The 22,579-nt window shown below is 46.3% G+C and overlaps 1 protein-coding gene across 1 annotated transcript; it reads left to right on the forward strand.

The window, feature by feature from the left end:
• Positions 1-1,072: 1,072 nt before the first annotated feature.
• On the forward strand, positions 1,073-18,004 carry LOC101613233 (protein FAM118B-like). Its single transcript, XM_045143564.1, is given in 5 exon segments — positions 1,073-1,321; positions 6,736-6,966; positions 13,767-13,898; positions 15,778-15,880; positions 17,172-18,004. Coding segments are annotated over 5 exon segments (1,425 nt in total). The 3' UTR covers positions 17,882-18,004.
• Positions 18,005-22,579: the final 4,575 nt, after the last annotated feature.

Consider the following 22,579-nt stretch of genomic DNA (forward strand, 5'->3'; position numbering starts at 1 on the left):
GAATGGGAATACACACTGTGAGAAGAGTGGGAGTAGGGATGGAAGTCAGCACCAGTACCCCAAGTGGTGGTATTGCTTGGGAACGTTGCAGAACCTTGAGGAGGAGAAGCCTTGTTGGCAGTTGGCAGATGTGTGGCACTAGGTCTTGAACCCTTCTTCCTATTTGCTGTTCTCTGTCTTTTCCTCTCTCCCTCTCTCTCATCTCCGTCTCTTTCTCCCTCCCCTTTTTCTTTTCCCCTGCTGGTATGACAATGATGTAACACAGGTAACTGGCTTCCTGCATCTGCCATGTTTTCCCCACCATGATGAACTCTTCTCGCTGGAAGAGAGAAACTGCATCTGGTCAGGCATTTTGTCCTCACGGTGAGAAGGAACCTGATATGAACGTGGATATTAAAACCACCCACTATAGCACTGCCTAGTGGCACGTGGTCACTGTACATGTGTGTTGTAGCTGCACAGGCTTTAAACCTGACCCAAACCGGGCTTGAGTTCTGCCATAGCACATAATAACTGAAGAGAGGGGGCCATGGAGAGGAGAGAGAAAGCAGACAGACTACTGAGGAGGCTGGTGTAAATACACACATAGGCACGGGGACTCCATAGAACATCTGTGCATCTGTTGCATTTTTTCTAAATGCCACAGGCTTTCTTTTTATTTATTTTATTTATGTATTTTGAGAGAAAGAGAGAACAAGGAGCAGGCAGAGAGAGAGAATGAGCGTGCCAGTGCCTCCAGCCACTGAAAATGAATTCCAGACCTGTGCTTCCACGAGTACTAGGGAATCGAACCTGGGTCCTTAAGCTTTGAAGGCAAGTGCCTTAACCACTAAGCCAACTCTCCTGCCCCTACCTCCTTACTTTTGCATCAGAGAAAAATCAACACTTGTTGAGGGAGAAAACTAAGGGTTCTCTGCCACTGCTCCCATAGGGAAGGAAAGAGAAACTGACACCGTTAAGACCTGGAGCTCCTTTCCCAGCCTGTATTTCTTCTCAGACTTCCATACCAGGCCACCTATCCAGGCTTTCAAATGGTCACTCTCCACCTGAAAGGAAATGGCTGTCCCCAAGCATGCAGATTCTTGTGGAGGAAGCCAGACCTTCCCTTTCTGCTTTCCTCTACCTGCTCACTGATGGAGGTCAAGAGGAGGGCAGGGGAATGCACTCACGAGTAGACTCCCGGGTCTCCACACCCAGCAACGCAGCCAACGTTCAGATAAATAAGACCGCCAGCAAGAATTCAGACAGGCTCCCCCACATTCTGGGCTTCTCTTTCCTGGTGGATGCCATCAGCTGTTCTGTTGCTAAGAAACCAGAGTGGGTGGGAAAGGGCAATAGTCATATTTTTCCAACTTATCTGAAAAACCGGTTTTCCCTTTGTTCCTCCAGGGGGTTCAGATTTCTTATGCACAGGGTACCACAGCCAGGCAGAGGGAGGCAGTGAAAGCTTTTTTTTTTTTTTGAGAAGGGACCAAGCTTTTCCTGAGCACAGCATGTCACCCAGCCATCCTGGGAGCTGCCAATTATGAGTCTGATGCAATGTTTGGGAAAGAGCTGCTGAGTACCCATGACTCAACAAAATATGACGATTTGCATTCCTATCTCTTGGGAAGCTGTACTAATCAGAACCAGCAAGAGCCTTGCGGTCAGCACGAGTGCAGGGCTGTTTTGTCATCGGAGCTTGAAGAACGTATTAAAACCCAAGGAGCGGTGAGGGAAGGTGAGTGTTTGAATCACTGTCTCCCAGGGACTTTCCTTTTCCCTTGCATTCCAACCGCACAGACCTCACCCTGGCGCAGCCCAAGCACTGCTCAATGTCAGGAACATTTGCCTGGAATGTGTGGCCTGCGCACCCAGACACCCCCTGCAGCTTTCCTGAGTGACCCTGCACGCAGTGTCCACTGTAGATACATCATTCAGGAGAGACGGCTCTTAGGAAGGTGGCTCATGTCATGCACAGAAAGGCGGAGATACAAAGGCGTGGATGGACGCCAGCGTTCTTCCTGCAAGGCCCTTGCATAGGTTCACACTACACACTGAAGAGCCCAGCAGAGATGGAAAATGAGCCCTTGGGAACGGGCCAGTGCATTTTTTTGCTCTTAGAAGAAAGTAAGAATGTGATTTCCTCTTTCTCTGAGGTTTTACTTGGCAGCATGAGACAGAAAATTAAAAAAAAAAAAGAAAGAAAAAGAACAGTCACTTGTTTCCAAAGAAATCTGAGAGTGGATATATAGGGACATCAAATTCTTCATTCTAGAGACCTTCCCACTTCAATGCAGACAGTGAAAGTGGCAATCTTTGCCGTACCTGTAAGAATGAGAACATAACTCAGCATTCTCAAGGCCTATGTAACCCATGCAGGCATCTTCCAGAGCTCAGGGTCCCACAGCAAAGGCCTTGTGGGCAGAGCACAGGGACGAACCATTTGTGAATCACGTCCCCTCCCGGGTTTCAGAGCAGTACAGATGAAACTGCTAAAACGCGCTAATGGTGCAAGCCAGCTGTCAGAGGCGACACGCTCATTCACACAGGACAGCAATTAGCTGAACTATTCCCCAAATGCTGCCTCCCTTGATCCCTAATTGCCCATCTGGGTTTGTGGTTTGTCTACCAAAGTCACACAGAGGGACAAGTGAAGGGCTATTCAGTGGAGATTCTAGGTTGAGTTTCAGCATGTGTTTTCAGAAGATGAATATTATGTTCCAGAGCCGGCAGCCAAACCCAGGGAGAGCAAAGGTGATCCATGGAGAAGGAGCTAGCAACCTAAAACTCTGAAGCCGGGGGTCAGAAGACAGAAGACAGGATCACAGACACACTGACCTCGGCAGATCCCATCGTGGTTTTGGTTGTAGACTGACTATATCACATAGAGACAGACACAGACATGAAATTTAGTGAAGCTTCAGAAAGTAGTCACTTTATGATCTGTAGCCCCAGTCACCTTTGGAATCAACCCAAACTTATGTAACCTTGGCCAAGTCACTCTTCCCTCCTGGGACAAAACAGCTGATCCAGTTGGTGGCATTCAAAGCTATGGGCTTGATTTCAAAAAGACAGGTGTAAGTCAGCTACTACAGGACAAGGTTTGATCAGAGTCTATGTCAATGGATAAACTGAAATGGCATATTTCTATCTGAATTTGTGTTTTTTTGGTTCATTTTTATTTATTTATTTGAAAGTGACAGAGAGAGAGAGAGAGAGAGGGAGGCAGATAGAGAGACAGAGAGAGAATGGGCACACCAGGGCTTCTAGCCACTGCAAACGAACTCCTGAAGTGTGCGCCCCCTTGTGCATCTGACTAACGTGGGTTCTGGGGAATGGAGCCTCGAACCCGGGTCCTTAGGCTTCACAGGCAAGCGCTTAACCGCTAAGCCATCTCTCCAGCCCTGCATTTGTGTTTTGAGACAGTGGTCCAAAGAGCATGCCAGACCTATGCAGACCACAAAGAATGCAGCACGTGCACTAAACCCATGTACGGGTCACCGTCAGCTTAACTTCTAACACTGATTATTCAGCCTTTAAGGAAAAATCACCAAAAGACATCGTTCAGCACCCAGGAAAATGCATAGCACACAGTTGTCAAACATCTGTTGCCTGAGTCAGTGGTGCCAATTTTGGATTGTAATTAATATTTGGAATTTTTTCCAATACTTTTTTTCAAACACACAGTCTTGCCTCTTCTATTCTATTTCTTATGTTAGTTAATGCTGCTTCCTCTCTATGAAATGTCCTCCAATGTTTGCCTAAAAACTCCTGTCTCTACTTTGAAACTCTTCTCTAATACCTCTTACCCTGAATATCTGTCCTTAATGAAAACGTATACCTTACAGACTGCTGATCACCCCCTCTTTTTAAAATATTTATCTATTTATTTAATTGTAAGCAGAAAGAGGCAGAGAAATGGAGTTGGAGAAACAGAGACAGAGAGAAGGCCGATTGGGCACACCAGGGCCTCTTGGCACTGTAAATGAACTCTAGATGCATGTGTCATTTACATGGATACTAGAGCTTGAAACCCAGGCCACCAGCTTTTGCAAGAAAGTGCCTTTAAGCACTGAGCCATTTCTCCAGCCCATGATCACCCCCTCTTGTATATGCACACTGGTTCATAGAGCACAGTGCCTGGCAAACAGGATTGCCTAATATAGTTCAATCCATGAGCAGTTGAAGAGAGAGAGAATGTTCAGTAAGAATGCTGACAGTATTGGAAGGTGGCTACTGTGACACATGCCTGTAACCCCAGTTACTCAGAGGGCTGACATGGAAGATTGTTAGTTCAAAGCCAACCTGGGCTACATGGCGAACTCTTTCATCCTAAAGAAAGAGAGTAAAGAAGGAAGGAAGGAAATATTGAAAATTAGGATTTAATCAATAGCTATTTGGTACCTACTAAGTGTAAGGAAGTCATCTTCTTCCTGTCCTTGGAATCAAATTGCACAGTGAATAGCCTTGGATCAATGCATATGCTAATAGGTATGCTACTGAGCACTGTAGCTTGCATTCTATCCTTCAATCTGTTTTCTACATTGGCCAGAACGTCATGGCCATCTTGTCAAGTCAAGAGATGTTCATACCTAGAGCCATTTCCCAAATCTGCCTAGTGCTGAAATGTGTTCATCCCACTATTGCCTCTTGCAGAGAGGAAAATGAAGTTCAGAGAATGCAGAGTTGGTGTCCAGAGCCACATCCATATCGTGGGTGAGAGAGAAGAGAGAAGAACCCAGCTCTGCCAGGTCCTGACCTGCTTTCAGTCTAAGACCACTGCTGCCCTCCAGCATCTCCTGGGAGCACTGGCTCCTCACAGCATGGGCCTGAGCTCTCTGCTCGCCTGATCGCTCATCAGGACCACGCACTCTTCCCAGATGAGCAGAGGAGGACGTGTGGGGCTCTGCGGTGTGCAGTTGGTGTGACTGGCCACCTTTCACTGCCAAATGAGGACTTCCTCATCCCCTGTGGCATGATTTGAATGCTCAGCTTTCTCCTCCACCTGCTAGATCAAGAATTAGTTTACTCATGTACAGAAACAATACTGAGTGAACAATGAGACAGAACAGGGGGGTAGAGAAGACATGCCAGCATGAAAATGCTGGGGCTTTTAGTCAAAGTGGGTCCAGAATGAGTCAGCAAGGGGAGGCAGATGATAAGAGAACAGATTCAGTGTTGGACTCTATGACGGGACTGGGGCACCAAGAAGGAGAGAGACACCCAGCCCTTTGCTGTAGAAGCAGGGGACTCCTTCTGTTTGCTTCTCCAAGTGCTCACATGCTCATTGGTAGAATGGGCACAATAGAGAAGTCATAGAAACTGCTCAGGGAAGTACTTAGCTCCCCCAAACCAAAGCCAGTGTTCACTCACCCAACAATACCTAGGCAAGTACTGTCATCGGTGCTTTACAAATCATGAAACTCAGGTGACAAAGCTCTCAAGGGGCAGAAAATAGGCTAAACTGGTCAGCCTGAAGTCCATGTTCATAACCACCAAGTTACACTTCCTCCCACAGCAGAAAATATAGAACAAGAAACCCCCAGGTTCTCATGACCCCAAGATCAACACTTTTACACTTCTGAACACTTTCAGATTTCTTCCATGTCTAAATGAATAATGTTTCTTTCTATTTTACTCCCTGTTCTTTTACACTTCCAGCCCTCCCTTCAGGTCATCACTGATTCCCAGTGCCATTCCTGAGGTACCTATGGACCTGGGTCATCAGTAATCACTCAGCACTGTAGTTTAACTGGCCCCATTTTTTTCAGTGTGGTGAACACCCTTGGTGCTGTGTCTTGGCCTCAGCTATTGTAGGTTAAGGAGCTATAAGAGCATTGCTCAAGATTTAAGCTGGTGCAATGGAGAAGTGAGAGTCCACAGCCTGCTGACTGATAGTTGCTCTAGTGCCCAGGAAAAAAGCAGGGCTTTCTCCAAAAGGTCTTCTAAGCAAGTAGACTTCAGGTCTGCAGACTTCTGATGAATGACAGACCCTGATTTCAAAGGACCAGTTAGCCTTCCCCCATCCCAAAATGACCGGTTACTCAGAAAACATGAAGCTAGGCTGCACCATGCATGGTGGTACATCCTTGTAATCCCTGAGCCTGGGAGACTGAGAAAGGAAGATCATGAGTTCAGAGCCACCCTGGGCTACTTAGTGGGATCCTTTCTCAAAAAAGTTCAGCTATGTACTAATGTTCCCACTACTTCACAAGGATGCTAAAAGAAGTTGTCCTAAATGTTAAAATTATCTGAATTTAACAAAGAGAAATTTTTGGTCTATCTGTATCTTAATGGATGAAAGTTTGTAACTTACTAAAATCCTGAACCCAAACACTTCACAAATGTCCCCTTCTTGAATTTTTAGATCACTCTTGGGAAGGGAACAAAGGACGTGGGCTCCCAGGTCAGTCATCTGGGGAGTTCAGACCAGAGAACAAGTCCACTATGATTTAAAGCATGGATTTAACAGAAAACAGATTCTGGCCAGAGAACAGCCCTTCATTTGCTGCCTGAGTGACCTTGGGCATGTGACTCAAAGTTTCTAGGCCACAGTGTCTCAAAGGTCACAGTAGGACAATAATAGCCCTCCTGAGTGTGGCTGGGAAGGCCGAGGTTGCTGAGTCATGCGAGGTACTCAGCCCAGAGGAAGCTCTCCATAAATTGTAAGCAGCGTTAGCAAGTTGGCATGTGCCAAAGGAAGATCCAAGAGTAACTTTTAAGACTTGTATACTTTATTCATTTTGCTCTAAGATGAACTCATCTGCGTTTATGTACGATGATCTTCGTGCACTTCCACTTTCAGTTGTGAGCACTGACTTACCCACTCCGCTTATGGGTTCAGTTCCAGGCCCTGGGTGGGAGGCTGTGACCCTCATGAGTGAGCAACACAGTAGCGCGGCCATGGTCATGGAGAGGCCATCTTCCCGAAGAGGACAGATGCCCATGCGTTACAGCAGGACCGCTGCAGTAGAGGGAAGCAAGGTGCCGTGGACACAGGGCGCAGGGCACCTTGCTTCGTTGAGGAAAACCAGGGCAGCTCCATCAGTGGGCAATGTCTCAGTGGAGCTATGTGGAAAGAGAAGGGTGACTCCACAGGCCTGATGATGATATAGGCAGGAGGAGGCGGAAAAGTTCGGCAGAAGCCCTGGAACTTCCACCACCCTCTACCTTAGGCTGGTGGAGACCCATGGAGTGGGAAGAGACTGGCATTTAGAGTGCTGGCACTTAGTGGGGCAAGTAAAGAGGTAGGCTTCCTCCCCAGGACATGGTAGTGGCCCCCAAAAGAGTATGACAGTTGGACACAGAAAGTGACCAAGTGAAAATGACACCTTCCAAGTACTTCCGACTGTAAGCCATGCTGGAGCACCTGTCTTGGTAAGGCCTTCTTCTGGGGTCTATGGGGTGCACGCCACCTCACCATGTCTGCTTCCACTGGGAATTTTTAGCACATAAAATCAAGAACAATTCAGGCATCAGACTCTCTGGACTCCTTCACGTTCTCATGTTTAAATCAGAGCAACTGACTTATTTGGTCTGCAAAGGAGAATTCATTCTAGTTTCCAGCTCCAAAAGGTATACCTCTATTGAGTCATTCCCTCCAGTCAGCTCAGGGAGTAGAGGGAGAGGGAGAATTAGAAGAATTGGGTAAACCAGTTTTTAATAATAATAGGCCACCATGCTGTAATAACAGCTTCTGGTTTACAGAGCACTTCCACAGACATTATCGCATTGGATTCTCACAGTAAACAGGGTGGAGGGGGCACCAGTGCAATTAGCATGGCCCCCGCCCTTCCAAATATGAAAACTTGTGGCTCAGAAAGGTTAAGTGACTTCTTCATATAAAACTGGTGAGTCGTAGAGCGGGGAATGTGGATTTTATAGCCCTTGTTTTGGTGCCTCAGCTTCTCCCTTTAGAGCTGTTCTTGGGGATAAGCGTGGTTCTTTGCACTGACTTAGAAGAGCAGCACTTACATGTCCATTAACTCCTAAGAACAAGGACATTAGGGCTAAACAAGGACACTGGAGCAGACGTGGTTCAACAAAAGATGGTTTCTCCAGCTGCAGGCTGAGGACAGGAGTGAGTGTTGTCCACGGACTCTGCCGATCAGCCTGGGGGCGGACATGCTGGAGGCTTCGCACTCCAGAGAAGGCCGGGGAAGAAAGGAGAGCGGATATGCCTTGGAGAGTGGGGCTGCTGGTTGGGTGAGCCTGTCAGGAGAGCTGAATAGACCTCCCAAGTCAGGAAACCAAAGCCAGTTTCTCAGGGAGCGTCCCCCCACAACTCTACCCAGCAGCATTCTGGTACCAAGCAAGGCCTGTTCATGTCGCAGAGGATGGATGTGATGACAGAGGTGGGGAATCCTGCCCCAAACAACACAGCAAGATTGCAAAGCAGAAACCATCTCAATAGTGGTTTGAATGTAAAGTGTTTCTCATAACTTGATGTGATTGTGATTACACTTTATACTCAATACCTGGCTCATCGAGCCTTTGGAACGTTGGGGCCTTGCAGGAGAAGATGTGTCACTAGGGGTGGGCCTTGGAGGTTTCTTATTTTGACCATACCGGGTGTTAACAAGCGAGTCCGCTCTCCTCCCCCACCCCGCACTCTCCACTTCACTGCTGATGTATGAAGATGTGAGCCAGCTGCCTGCTCTGCCATGCTTTCTACACCATGATGAAATGTTCCCTCAAGACTGTAAGTGGAAATAACACCTTTCCTTCCCTAGGCTGCTTCTGGGCAGATTCCCCCACCCAGCAACATGAAAGTAACTTCAACAAGGGACCATTCAGCCTCCGGCTACAGCTGCCCAGGAATCTATGAATGGCTATGGGGTGGGGAGCTGTTGACTTCAGCTTGTTTTCCATGCATCCAATAATTGTGCAGAGATAATTCAAAAACGTTAACCCAGAAGGAAGGCAGGGATATTTCTGTGAATCCCCCTAGAAACCCATACCAATATGGCCCTGACTTCTACATGCTGAAGAGACTAGGGTGTATGAACCACTTTGAGCCAAAGGCACTCTGGGTAATTCTTGCCTGCTCATTGTACCCCAAATCCTGTGCAAAGCCCTCTTGCTTAATCTCATTAAATCTCACACCAACCCTCCATTATGTTACAGAAGCAGACCCCCAACAGACCCATTCTCTGTTCAAGGTCACAGAGTAAATGAACTGCACCGCTGAGCTTGGCCTGGAGCTCTGGTGGCTCAGAGTCCAGGGTCTGCCTACTCTCCACAAAACCCTGAGAGGGTGTATGTTCAAAATAACACACCAGGGAAAGAAGGGGAAGGGTATATAGAGCAAAATGGTGCAAACTTAAACCGCCACTGAGTCACTTCCTTAGATAAGTATGGAATGACAGCCACAGGGTCTGCCAAGGGCAGGGAGGGCTTCTAGACCAGCATGGCAAAGAGGAATGCAAAGTGCCAGTGACTGGCACATTGGTCAGCACGGTGACCTCCAGGTCAGTTAGGAAGCCATAATGCACAGCAGGCCCAGATGTGAGAAGAGCAGTGCCCAGTCCACCTGAACTCTCAGGGCCCAAGCCAGCTATGCAGCCGCGCCCAGCCTCCACCTCCAGGGTTTGCAGATTCTTCCCTAAGAGGAGAAGAAGGACAAGCCCGGCTCTAGCCTTCTTCTCCTATGAGTCATGATTGCATGTGCATGCATGTGCATGTTGAGTCATGATTGCATGTGTGTGCATGTGCATGTTGAGGCCACAGCACCACCAGGGGCATCATGCCTCAGTGCAGCCCAACATTTTGGAGATAAAAGTCTCCCTTTCACCTGGAATTTGCCTGTGATGGTTTGACTCAGGTGTCCCAATGTGGTGGCTTGATTCAGGTGTCCCCCATAAACTTAGGTGTTGTGAATGCTAGCTCCCCAGCTGATAGATATTTGGGAATTAATGCTTCCTGGAGGGAGTGTATTGTTGGGGGCGGGCTTATGGGCTTTATAGCCAGTTTCCCCATGCCAGTGTTTGGCACACCCTCCTCTTGCTGTCTCCACCTTATGTTGGCCAGGGGGTGATGTCCACCCTCTGCTCATGCCATCGATTTCCCCTGCCATCGTGGTGCTTCCCCTCGAGCCTGTGAGCCAAAATAAATCTCTTTTTCCCAGAAGCTGCTCTTGGTTGGGTGATTTCTACCAGCAATGTGAACCGGACTGCAACACCCTCATAAAGTTAGGTGTTCTGAATGCTAGGTTCCTAGCTGAAGGAGATTTGGGAATTAACACCTCCTGGAGAGAGTGCATTGTTGGGGTGGCTTATGGGTGTTACAGCCAGCATCCTCTTGCCAGTGTTTGGCACTCTCTCTTGTCCCTGTGGTCTATCTGTTGTGGGCCAGGAGGTGATGTTCACACTGTTCTTGCCATTGTTTCCCCCTGCCATCGTGGAGCTTCCCCTCAAGCCTATAAGCCTCTTTTTCCTTCAAGCTGCTCTTAGTTTGGTGATTTCTACCAGCAATGCAAACTTGACTGCAACACCTGACTGTAACAGTACTTAATTAGGCTCAATCCCCCAGAACTGGGATTAAAATTCATGCCCAGATTTATTATTTTTTAACACAAGTTCTGAGGACTGAACTCAGGTCCTCATGCTGGCAATGCAAGCACATCGCCCACCCGCCACCTCACCAGCCACCGTTTGTGGACCTTCTAGATACAGAGCCCCCAGCTTCCTCATCTTCACTCCTGAGGTGCTTGGTAGTGACAATGTTCCTGCTCTCTTCTTTGCCTCTCTAACTCAGATCAAGTTCCTCCCCTTGTACCAACCCAACTGTCTTCAGCCCTGTGTGACCATTCGTGGCTTCACCAAACCATTCATTTAGCCAGCACTTGTCAGGTCCCTGCTGAGCCTGGACTCTTCGAAAGATGTTGAGAGACAATGATCAAAAGTTTCCTTGTTCTCAATTCTGAGTGAGAAAGCGAAATGCATGACAAGAGTGTGGTGATTGCAATGGAGGCTGGTAGAAACAAACACCTTGGCATGAGAGAAACAGTTAACGCACTGGAATATGAAGGTGCCTGGATCCATCTCAGAAGAGGCGAGCAATCTAGATGTGTTTTGAATGATGAAAGAGATGGGTGCGGAGTCACGTGCTGGTCAGCAGAGCTGGGCTCTGACACTGCTCTCTCTGCCTATCTGTGTTGACTTAGCGCCAGTCATCTCTCTCCACACCTCATGAGGTGATCGAGCAAGTCAAGCCTATCGTATCTGAGCTCCAGTCTCCACAGTGTGAGACCATCTAACGCCTACTCATCTTGCATCTCGAGTTCCTTGTCTATAAAACAGAGGGGCTAGTCTCGGAAGCTTAGTACTCTAGAAGATTCCAGGAGAGAACGGAGGGGACAGTGCTTTGGAAACACTAGTTCACTGAGCGTTGGGAAGGGACAAGTAGCTAAAAATCATCTTCCCTGAGTGATACTTCTCTGCTTCCTGCAGAGCAACGCCATCCAGACAGGCCCATGAGTGAGGATCAGGAATGTTTCTTGAAGTGAAGAGAGCTTTTGTTTTGCACGTGCACACACACACTCACATAGAGAGTCATTATCTCCTCATCTCAGAATGTTCTCCTTTGTTCCCATCCAATCACTAAGTCCCAAGACCCCCAGCAACACCCTTTCCAGTCCCTTTGCTGCTCCTTTCTGAGTTCTCACATGAACACATCCCAGCTCATAGGCTTCAGGGGAGGACAAAGATGAACTCAAGCCTGTTCTATCATCCTGACTTTGAGATCATTTGAATCTCACAAGCCACCCTTGTTGGGCTTGGTCCATATCAATGACCTCAGAATCTAGGGATACAACATGTGGCCTGTGTCACGCCACGAAGGCGGGGCCTCAGTCTTCTCAAGCCGAAGGTGGTAGGCAAAATGCACCTATATTACAGGACCATGCTGAGAACCAAGGCAATGCCCGAAAGGTGCGTGGCACCGTGTCTGCTTGATAAGAAGAGTCCAGTACATGTCACCGTACGCGTTCACTATCTGTGCTTGACAATGTTCATTGCGTGTTGGCTGCCATTGTTCCTGGAATGTCAATCACTAGCAGCTAGAGCCTTTGGGAAAGTCACCACTCCACCTGCCATACCTCTGTTCCCATGTTGAAGAGTAGCTACAATAACAGCCCTGTCTCTTTGGGGTGTACTGACATTTGAGGGAATTAAAGTTTGTGAAGCACACGTACAATGCCTATCATACCTACTCCCTAAAGAGTTAGCTATCATCATCATTATTGTTGTTTATTGTTACTTCTTCTGTATGTCTTACTTTTATGTCTCTACTCTTTCAAGAAGCATTTCTAAGTTTTGTGGTTACTTTTAAAGCCTGGTTGGTTTCCAGTTCTTCAATGCTCCTCCCAAAGACAAGAGGCGTCTATGTTCCTTCACTTTGAACATGGGCAGGCCTGTGATGGCTTCACTCAACCGCGCCTGAATGACACTGTGTGACTCCTGAGGCTGCATCATCAAAGGTCACGTTCTTCTGCCCTGTTTGCTGGAACACATCCTCTTGGAAGGTTAGCAGCCCATGAGAAGTGTGATCTCCTGGAAGCTACCAGGCTTCAGGGACACCTGTGCCATTTCCAGCAGTTACCTGTGTTTAGCAATGCGCAGCAACACAGCCCTCAAGTCATCCCAGGGAGGGAATTCCATTCTGTTCTTTGAGCCATATCCAGCCATTGACATCGTCCTAGCTGAGACACCAGACGTCACGCAGCAGAAACAAGCCAGCCTTACTGTTGCGCTTGGTCTGAATCCGTGTGTGCAGACAGTGAGCACAGCACGTGCCACTGTGTCATGCTGCTGAGGCTGGGCTGACTTGTTTTACAGTGATAGACAGCAGGAACTCGCTGGTGTGATTGCTGAGAGGTGTTACTAAGGTCTAGAGAGGCCAGTTTATCCATCCGTGTCCCAAACTCCCACAGGGACTTAGTCCTGGCGTAGGGCTCCAGTCACAATCCTGATCGTTCCATCTCTAAATGTTCTGTGAGCACCTTCAGTGAGCCCATGCCTTTAGCTTTATGCACTGAGCCACACCATTTTTTTTCTTTTTTTAAACCAAAATAGATTCCAAAGCTGATATTAATAAAGTGTAAATGACTTAGCTAATGTCATCTAGCTGTTTTGTGGGCTGTCTAGCTCACATTCCAACGCTGTTTCTACGATAGTCTGTCTTAACCAGAGAATAAGGCATTTCTGACCTCCGTATGCCGTGCCTACAATGGAAACATTCTGTCAATCTCTGAGCTTCCTTTCTTCCCAGTCTAGAGAAGTGGCACCCAGTCTGTCACTGCAGTCGCTCAATGGCTTCATCGGGATGGCAGCCATGCATTTGCTTCAGAAACGAATGCTGCAGTTACGTGGAGGCAGTAGGTGTGTGGGGCATACGCGTGCACATGAGCCACTGGAGCCGACCCTGTCGGTACCTCGTGCCCAGAACTCCTGAGGCTGAGGCCTCCCGCCCAGCGCCACTCCCATAGTCCAGAACACTATTAAGAGCAGTCGTTGTGTGCTAATAAAATTACTCTCTGAAATCGTTTTAAAGGTTTTTATAAAGGCCTAATTTGTACTGGTGGAAGTGCTCTCTTACCAGACGCAGGACAGCCAGCATGAGGAACTGGGAAGACACTAACCCCTTGGGTCTTATGAAAGTGGTGAGTCAGCGCCTGTGCACTGATGATGCACCCTCCCCGCCCTGCTGATGGCTAGTCACAGACACAGCCTGCCACAGGGGTTTGGTCCCTTTACAAGCTTACTTTTGGCTAATCCTCCCTGTAGACCAACGTCCAGGGAAGAAGTTATTCTCGGCACCCTGAAGTCATCATCTTCTGCCAGGATGCTGCTGCTGTGCCATTGCTGCAGAATTTGGCTGAGTTAATGACTGGTGGCTTCACTTATGCACTCAAACTCGTATTGTATGAGCAGGACTCAGCTCTTGGATTTTTAGCTCGGAAGCCTAGCATTTATCCACCCAGCTCTCCAGCCCCAGGATGTGGAGCTCTGCCTAAGGTTTAAATGGTAGGGAATATAGGATGATCAAACACTTAGAACAGGGGCATTTGCCTGTGAGGCCTAAGGGCCCAGGTTCAATTCCCCAGTGTTCACGTAAACCAGATGCACAAAGGAGCTCATGCATCTGGAGTTCATTTGCCATGGCTAGAGGCCTTGGTAGACCCATTCTTTATCTGCCTATCCCTCTCTCTCTCTCCCTCTCTCCCTCTTTCTCTCTCAAAATCAATCAGTAACTTTTTTTTAAGAAACTTAGATACTTAATAGGTTGATATTGCACATATGTAAGTACAATGATTGTAATGGGGAGGTAATATGATGGAGAATGGAATTTCAAAGGGGAGAGTGTGGGGGTGGGGAGGGAGGGGATTACCATGGGATTTTTTTTTTTATAATCATGGAAAATGTTAATAAAAATTTAAAAATTAAAAAAAAGAAACTTAGAACAGTATTCACATCAATTTAATACACATTGAGTACTGATATGCCAGCAATGTTCTAGGCACTCACAGTAATGTGACAGTAGTGAAAATAAGGTCTCTCCATGCTTGTCAGTGGCATAGCCTCTGCCACTGGAAAGGAGTGCATGCTCCTGCAACTGATCCCGAACCAGGACCCTGTGTACAACTTTAATGATACTCATTTGATCACAGGAAGGAAGGATGGAAAGAAAGAAGGGAGGGGGGAAGGGAGGGAGGGAGGAGAAGGAAGGAAAGGAGGAAAGGAAGGGAAGGTAAAGAAAGAAGGAAATAAAGAGGGGAAAAGAAGGAGAGAGGAAAGAAAAAGGAAAGAAGGAAATGAAAGGAGAGGAAGAAGACTGTGGACCCTCCTCAGAGACTAAGTAAACAGTAGGAAACACTTATCGAGTGAACAAAAGAGCATTGCAAATGTACCTGACATAATACATGTACTATAAATGCGCTTAATAAAATTACAGCCTCAGGTGAAAACAACAGGTGTGTGCTTTCATGAACTTTGATTCAAGCAGGAGAGATAGGCAATAAGTAAGTGAGCATACAGATGAATAAGATTAACTTACAGAGTGTCGAATGTTGAAACAAATTAAGAGAACATGTGGTAGGATTTTAATTTGGATGGTTAGAGGTGTGGCCTCTTTGAACAGGGGACATCTGGGCTAAGACTTGAATCACAAGAGGGACCCAGCCATGCAAGCAATAGGGGAAGGAAGAGCTGGTACATTAGGAAAAGCGAAAGGAAACGTCATGGCTGTGAAGGACAGAACCGCAGATTGTCCTTAACTGTGTATAAAATGCTCAGATGTGTGGACAGTTGTGTGTGATTTGCTAACACGAAACAGTTTCATGCAGGAATTATCTGCTGTAAAACTAAATTCCCTCTGCTGCCACTGAGGAAGGAGTAGACGGAGGAGAGAGATGACGGCACAGGCTGACAGAGACACGGCGAGTGGGGGGGGTTGCATCGTGGGGGGCTGTGTCTTTGAGGTCAGGAAAGTAGGACCTGAAAACGAAGGGAGATAGGGTGCTAGCCAATCTGGTTCACTTTCTCTTGACTTCTGATACAGTACACACAGGCCACAGATGCCTTTATTAAGCAATAATGAACATTGAATCTCAGAAATATATTCCCTACATGGGGCAGGGTGGGAGGGCGGGTAATTCTGCAGTTAGAGTAGCAAAATCACAATCTAACTGGGAGCACCAGACATGAGAATAAATAACTGATACATGACGGTAAGAATCATGAAGAGGTTTGATCATCATAGGATACCTCGATGGCTTGTATCTTCTGAATTTCCCAGAGACACATGCAGATAGGTGAAGATGAGCTTTCTATGAAGGACACAGTCAGAGGTCAAAGATCAGAGGAACCCATGAACTGTGTTGTCAATAACAGTGACGTTGGCAATAGGGTCAGCCAGAAAAACAGAAGGCAACACAAAAGTGCAGTAAACTTAACTGTGGTTGGGGAAATGGCTGGAGACGTTGGGACCGCCAAGGACATCGACTATCTAGTGATGACCATAGAAAGACACTTCACTGGATCCCTCCTGCCCAGCCTTCAGCAGCAGACCCAGCTTCTCTGCTCCTGCCCATGACTCAGCCATCCAAGACACTATATGCAAGAGCCTGATCTGGACTGAGTCTTTTTATTGTCTCCTGTGGCACTTGGCCCTTCCGTTCTTGTCTCATGTGATTGGCAAAGGGGGTCTGTGTTGCCCTGTTGGTCTTGGTAGTTACTATTGATCACCAAGAGTGGTTACTGTCATGAAGGGGGTGCCAGTGGTGTGCCAAGCAAAGCACCAAGCATTTCATAAGCATTCAGCCAGTCAATCCTTATTAGAGTGTGATGAGCTTTGGAGATGAACTAATTAAGAAAGTTAGGCAGGTTGTGGATCTGAAACTCAACCCAGTGTCTGTCTAACTATAACATAATCAACTAGGCAAGACCTAGCAACAGAATAGTGCCTAAACTCTGGGTCTGCATTAAAATATGGCCCCTGTTTCTCTGTCACACTGAAGGATAGGTCTTACCTGGAGACTGTTGTCTTTCAGGAGTCACTTCTGTTGCTTCTTTTTCCTGATGTAGCTTCAAAACCCCTCACTAAGATGGCCTATTGTTCCTTTCTGGCAAGTTGCTAATTACAGACCATTATTCAAGGTAGGAAGCAATGTGCCCACACATGCTTGTATGTAGCCCAGCTGGACAGCACTTTACACTTTCATTGCCCTTTTTCCTTCTGCCCGTCATGATGGCACAAGAACCGCAAGCCAACATAACTATACATGACAATTTTAGCCCCACCTCTCCGTTAAAGGCTGTGTAAGAGTCACCATAGAAAATTATTTAGAAATAGGCAATCAGAGCGGTGGTGTTTGGACAATACGCAGTACTTCATGAACCGTAAGGAAAGCCAGGCATGGTGGCACATGCCTTTAATCCCAGCATTCGGGAGGCAGAGGTAGGAGGATCGCCATGAGTTTGAGGCCACCCTGAGACTACATAATGAACTCCATGCCAGCCTGCACTAAAGCGAGATCTTACCTCTAAAAACAAAACAAAAAGGACCATAAAGATCACAACTTCAAGCCTGTCTAAGCTTCAGAAAACTGGATGGCTTCTACAGGGAGCCAGGCCTCTGATATAGACGAGATTTTTGGATTCTTCAGTGATGGCGAACCCCCCACCAAAAAGCCCAGAGAACAAGTAATGTTCGTTCCACATTTTTCAAAGACTGTTTATATGAAGTATTTGATGTCCTGGAGTCAAAGATGGAAGATTCTGGAAAGCAGCTGCTTCAGTCAGTTTTCCACTTAATGGAAAATGGAGCCCTAGTATTAACTACCAATTTTGATAATCTCCTAGAACTGTATGCAGCAGCCCAGGGGAAGCAGCTTGAATCCCTTGACCTTACTATCCTGGAGTGGGCTCAAGAGAAGCAGAAGCTGAGTGTGTTACAAATCCACGGGGTCTACACCTACCCTAGCGGCCTTGTCCTCCATCCCGCTGGTTATCAGAATGTGCTCAGGAACACTGACGTCATGAGAGAGATTTAGAAACTCTATGAAAACAAGTCATTTCTCTTCCTGGGTTGTGGTTGCACTGTTGATGACACGACTTTCCAGGCCCTTTTCCTAGAGGCTGTCAAGCATAAATCTGACTTAGAACATTTCATGCTGGTTCGGAGAGGAGAGGTAGATGAGTTCAAGAAGCTTCGAGAAAACATGTTGGACAAGGGAATTAAGGTCATCTTCTATGGAAATGACTATGCTGATCTTCCAGAATATTTCAAGCGACTGACCTGTGAGCTCTCCACAAGGGGAAAATCAGCAGGAATGGTGAAAGAAGGCCAGCTAAATGGTTCATCTGCAGCACATGATGAAATAAGAGGCTGTAATACATGAGCAGGATGAAGAAATGACCATGATACCATGCTGTGAGGCCTTCCTGTGGACAGTGTTTAACAAGCAGACTTACAAGAACCCAGCACAGCTCCCAGGAAGTACCATTATCCAGAAGTTGAAGTTTGGGTAGAAAAGGCTGGAAATATTCCACCTTTTCCTTCATGCTGGCTACTTCTTGATATTCTGCTGCCTGGTCCAGTTCAATACCTAAATGACATCAGGACTCAATGCAGCCCCACCACCCCCAGGCTGGACATGCTTGTGCCCCACAGCAGACCAGTGTGATGGCTCCGCTGGCTGCAGCTCTGCAGGAGAGACCTGGGGTCGCCGTCATGGGGCCAGTGGGCTCTTGTTGCAGTTTTGCACTCTACTTGAATTTTCAATTAAGCTTAATGGCTTTTTAAAAAACATAACTCGAAGCTCTAGTTTTCTAGATTTTTTACAGTGTACAGTATTTTACATAACTGAGCTGTATTAAAAGCTTGTTCATTAAAAAAAAAAAGAAGAAAATTACTTAGAAATAGATTTCAACTAATGTTAGAGGTATCTACAATCCACAAACTCTTAGCAGTTTCCAAAGTCAAGTTCTTTGCTTCTTGGGCATACACATTGACTACATTTCCCAGAGTTCTTCACGACAGCCAGAGGTACCCGGGTGACTAGAGCTAAGCCAGCATAACGGACACCACTATCCGGTCTGGCCACTATGTGCATGCCTTTGGTGATCTGTGTGATTTTTTTTCCCCTCCCAGAACACAGAGACAATTGTCCTGGTGACATTATGAGCCATGGGACAGAGACAATAAAGTCACATCAGTTAGGGTCTCCAGATGACTACATTAAAGAAACCATGTGGCTCTCATTCCACTGATGCTCAACAACCTGACACCTACTCACGTCCTTATATTCCAGTGTATGCTAATAACTTGCACATGAATTTCTACAGCTGGGAGAAGATCAGCCCACTGAAGATAGGAGCCTTAAGTCATATTTACTACCTTTCCCTTAGTATAGCATCCTCAAAAAGTGGTCCATGGGCTGGAGAGATGGCTTAGCGGTTAAGTGCTTGCCTGTGAAGCCTAAGGACCCCAGTTCGAGGCTCGATTCCCCAGGACCCACATTAGCCAGATGCACAAGGGGGTGCACGCATCTGGAGTTCGTTTGCAGTGGCTGGAGGCCCTGGCGTGCCCATTCTCTCTCTCTCTCTCCTTTCTCCCTATCTATCGCTCTCAAATAAATAAATAAAAATAAACAAAATAGTGGTCCATAATACGCACTCTCTGAACCATAAGTGTATCACTTGCTAGATTCATGGACTAACCGTGTTTGAATCTGTGTTATTGTCCATTATTCTGATGGCAAACAGTGACCATATACATAGGCAGAGGCTTAAAGTTCATCCCCAGGACTTCATCAGTGTAGTGTAAAGCTTTGAACACTCACATAGGTACGTTAAGACATAGTGAGTTATGAGAAGGAGAAACTGGAGTCTCTTCTTTGTGGATCAAAGAGAATTTTAAAAGTTTGGAAAATTCTTCCTGTGGTGATTATTCACTGTACTCAACTTGACAGGACTCAGAATCACCATGGAAACAAATCTCTGTAAGGAATTTTCTAGATTTGGTTAACTGAAGTGGAGAGACCCACCCTAAAGGTAGTGGGCAACAACATGGCCAGATGCTCGGGGCTGCTGCTACCATGCCTTTCACGTCTTTATGGACTGTAACTTCAAACTGCGAGCAGAAGTAAACCCTTCTTCCTTAACTTGCTTTGGTTTCATACTTTGTCACAGCAACGAGAAAAGTAAATAGCACATTTCTACAGGGACAAAGTAAAGTAACAGGGACGAGGTTACCTTCTCCCTGTAAACGACCCCCAAATGAGCAAAATAAAAGGCAATGGGTTACTAAATACTGATCATGTGGCATACGGCAGGATGCCTGGCGTAGAGGCCCTATGGGAGACAGAGCCTGGGTGAAGAGGCATAGGACTGGAGTTTCAAGTCAGGTGATCCCAAGAAGCACCCCGCTTACTGCCTGAAGAACAGCCCCAAACTTCAGCTTAAGGCCAGCAGACAGGCTCCGCTGGCTGATGAAGCTTGACACCCAGGTACAGTGTAGCTGTAAAGAAAAGGGATGACTGCCTCAAATGCTGGCTTGTTTGTAAAGGAATTGAGCCATCAGAAATGCAAAACTGAACAAACACGCTGGCCAACAATATGGAGGCTCTTTAAAAGTTGTGTATTCCTACCATGCCATCGAGCTCTTCCCCCCGTTGGAAGTTTTCACGAGAAGAAGGAGTGCATGAGTACAGTTAAGGCTGGTGCCCATGAAGAGTCTCTCACAGGCTCCTCAGATGACACCCCACGCAGACACCCTACAGGGACGCAGAGAGCACACACTCAAAGGGGCCGCAAGTCGCTCCGCGCAGCCCTGTTAGAGCGTGCTGGAGGCTGAGTCTGCTGAACCAGGAGGTGTCGCAGTGGGTAAAGGTGTCTCAACACAAGCACGAGGTTCTGAGAATGGCTGGTTTTCCCGGAGCTTGATTCCCTAGCACCCACATGAAGAGCTGGGCATGTCAACACAAGCCAAGTCCAGTGGGGAGCAGAGAACACGGGATCTCTGGGTCTTACTAGCCAGCCAGTTTGACAGAGAGCAGTGGCTCTAGACTCAGTGGCAGATTCTGTCTCAAGGAAACATGCAGATGAGTGATAGGAAAGGGCACCAATATCTCTGTACACACGTGCATGCAGCCCACACATCTGCACACATGCATATACCCTACACCACACCACGCATATCACACACATAGGCAGGTGTAAAATAATTAGTTTGCCAAAAGTGTTAAAGACAAAATGTATTTACTTTTGCTTTAAAAAAAATCATTTAAATTTAACATAATTTTTCAAAATACATTACCGAATTTAACCTAGGATTAAAAGATAAATAAATAAATTCTGTGCATGGAACCATCATCTGCTTCATTTTGGGTAAAAGGTAAAAATGAATATCATAAGATTTCTATAATTGCACAAAACTTTTCTGTCATTCAATCAGCATCATCGTGTGAGATTATCTCTCTACTGGGCTGTTATTTTAATAAAAGAAGCTTAGATAAGTTAACAAGGGAGAAGCAAGCTGATATGTCTTATTACAAATTGAATTCCGTTTAAAATGACTAAAGTGTTTAACTGGGAAATTGCCTTTCACTCATAGTTCTGTTTACTTGTAATTATGAAATAATAAAACAGTTTAAGTAAAATTGCTATTTTATCTATAAATTCTCTTTATCTCTATATATTTTTTCAGAGTGGTGTGGGAAATTGGTAAATTTTTACTGTTATAATTATCTCAACGATATGAATTAAATAGAGAATTTTATGTCTGTTGACTGTAGTAAAACAAATTGGAATTTGTAAAAGAGAAGTGTGTGCGAATATTCATGCCAGCTTTGTTTAAGATGTTTCAAGACGAGCAATGACATAAACACACCCATCAGTAGGTACATGGATTTATGGATTGTGTTCATCCATCCATGGAATATCACATAGCAGTAAAAAGGAATGAATGATTGACATGCATGACATTTCAATCTCAAATAGTTACACAAAGTAAAAGAATCCATATACACTATAGAACATATAATGACCACAACATATGATGAATTCCTTTTATATAAAATTCTAGGAACTCAGACAGCCATATACATCAACATGAAGCAAATCAGAGGTGCAGTGAAGGGGCGGGTGGCCAGGGAGCAGCCAGAGACAGGGTTGTAAAGAAATTCAGGGGATTCCTGACATATCGCTCTCATGATTACGTGGCTGCGTGCTCACACGTCACAACTTCACATTTCAAATATATGCAGTTTATCATATGACACTTACTCATGGATGAAGTTTATGTTTGTTTGTTTTTTTGAGGTAGAGTCTCACTATAGCTCAGGCTGACCTGGAATTCACTGTGTAGTCTCAGGGTAGCCTTGAACTCATGTCAGTTCTCCTATCTCTGCCTCCCATGTGCTGGGATTAAAGGCATATGCCGCCATGCCCAGCTACTTTTCTTAATTATGAATTTTAGTGTGTGAACAAATCATGTGTTGTTCCCAGTCCCCTTGTGTTATATCCCTCTTTCCCAGACCACTCCATTGAGGGCTCTAAAACAATATGATGTAGGTATCAACATAACAAAACCTTCTTAGTTTTGTAAAGAGTAGGTTTTTGTGACTTGCTACCCAGAAATAGTCACACTGAGGAGTCTGCTGGCCATCTACGATACACTGGGAAAAAGTATTTGATCCAGGATATAAAGACTGTAAACTTCCAACTGGTGGCGCTCTTAGGGAAGTTTGTGAACCCTCTAGCTGGTACAGCCTTGCTAGGGAAGTGGGCACAGAGGGGTGGGCGGCCTGGAGGCTCTCTGGTCAGGCTCCTCTTGGTTGTCCTCTCTGCTTCCTGGTGGTGGGTGTCATTGACCAGCCAACATCCTGCTCTGGCTGCTCTACCTTCCTCTCCAAAATGGAATGTATGCCCTCAAAACTGTCAGCCAGAACAAACCCTTTCCTAACTTAAGCTGCTGCCTCTCAGGTATTTGGTCACAGCAATGAGTAAAGTAACTAATACCTACCTCTTCTATTCTTTGTAACTTCACGTGGAAATACCCCAAAAGTTGATTGGTGGTGGCCAAAGCGCCTTTCTGG

Source organism: Jaculus jaculus, chromosome 2, assembly GCF_020740685.1.
Source record: "Jaculus jaculus isolate mJacJac1 chromosome 2, mJacJac1.mat.Y.cur, whole genome shotgun sequence".
Classification (NCBI taxonomy): Eukaryota; Metazoa; Chordata; class Mammalia; order Rodentia; family Dipodidae; genus Jaculus; species Jaculus jaculus.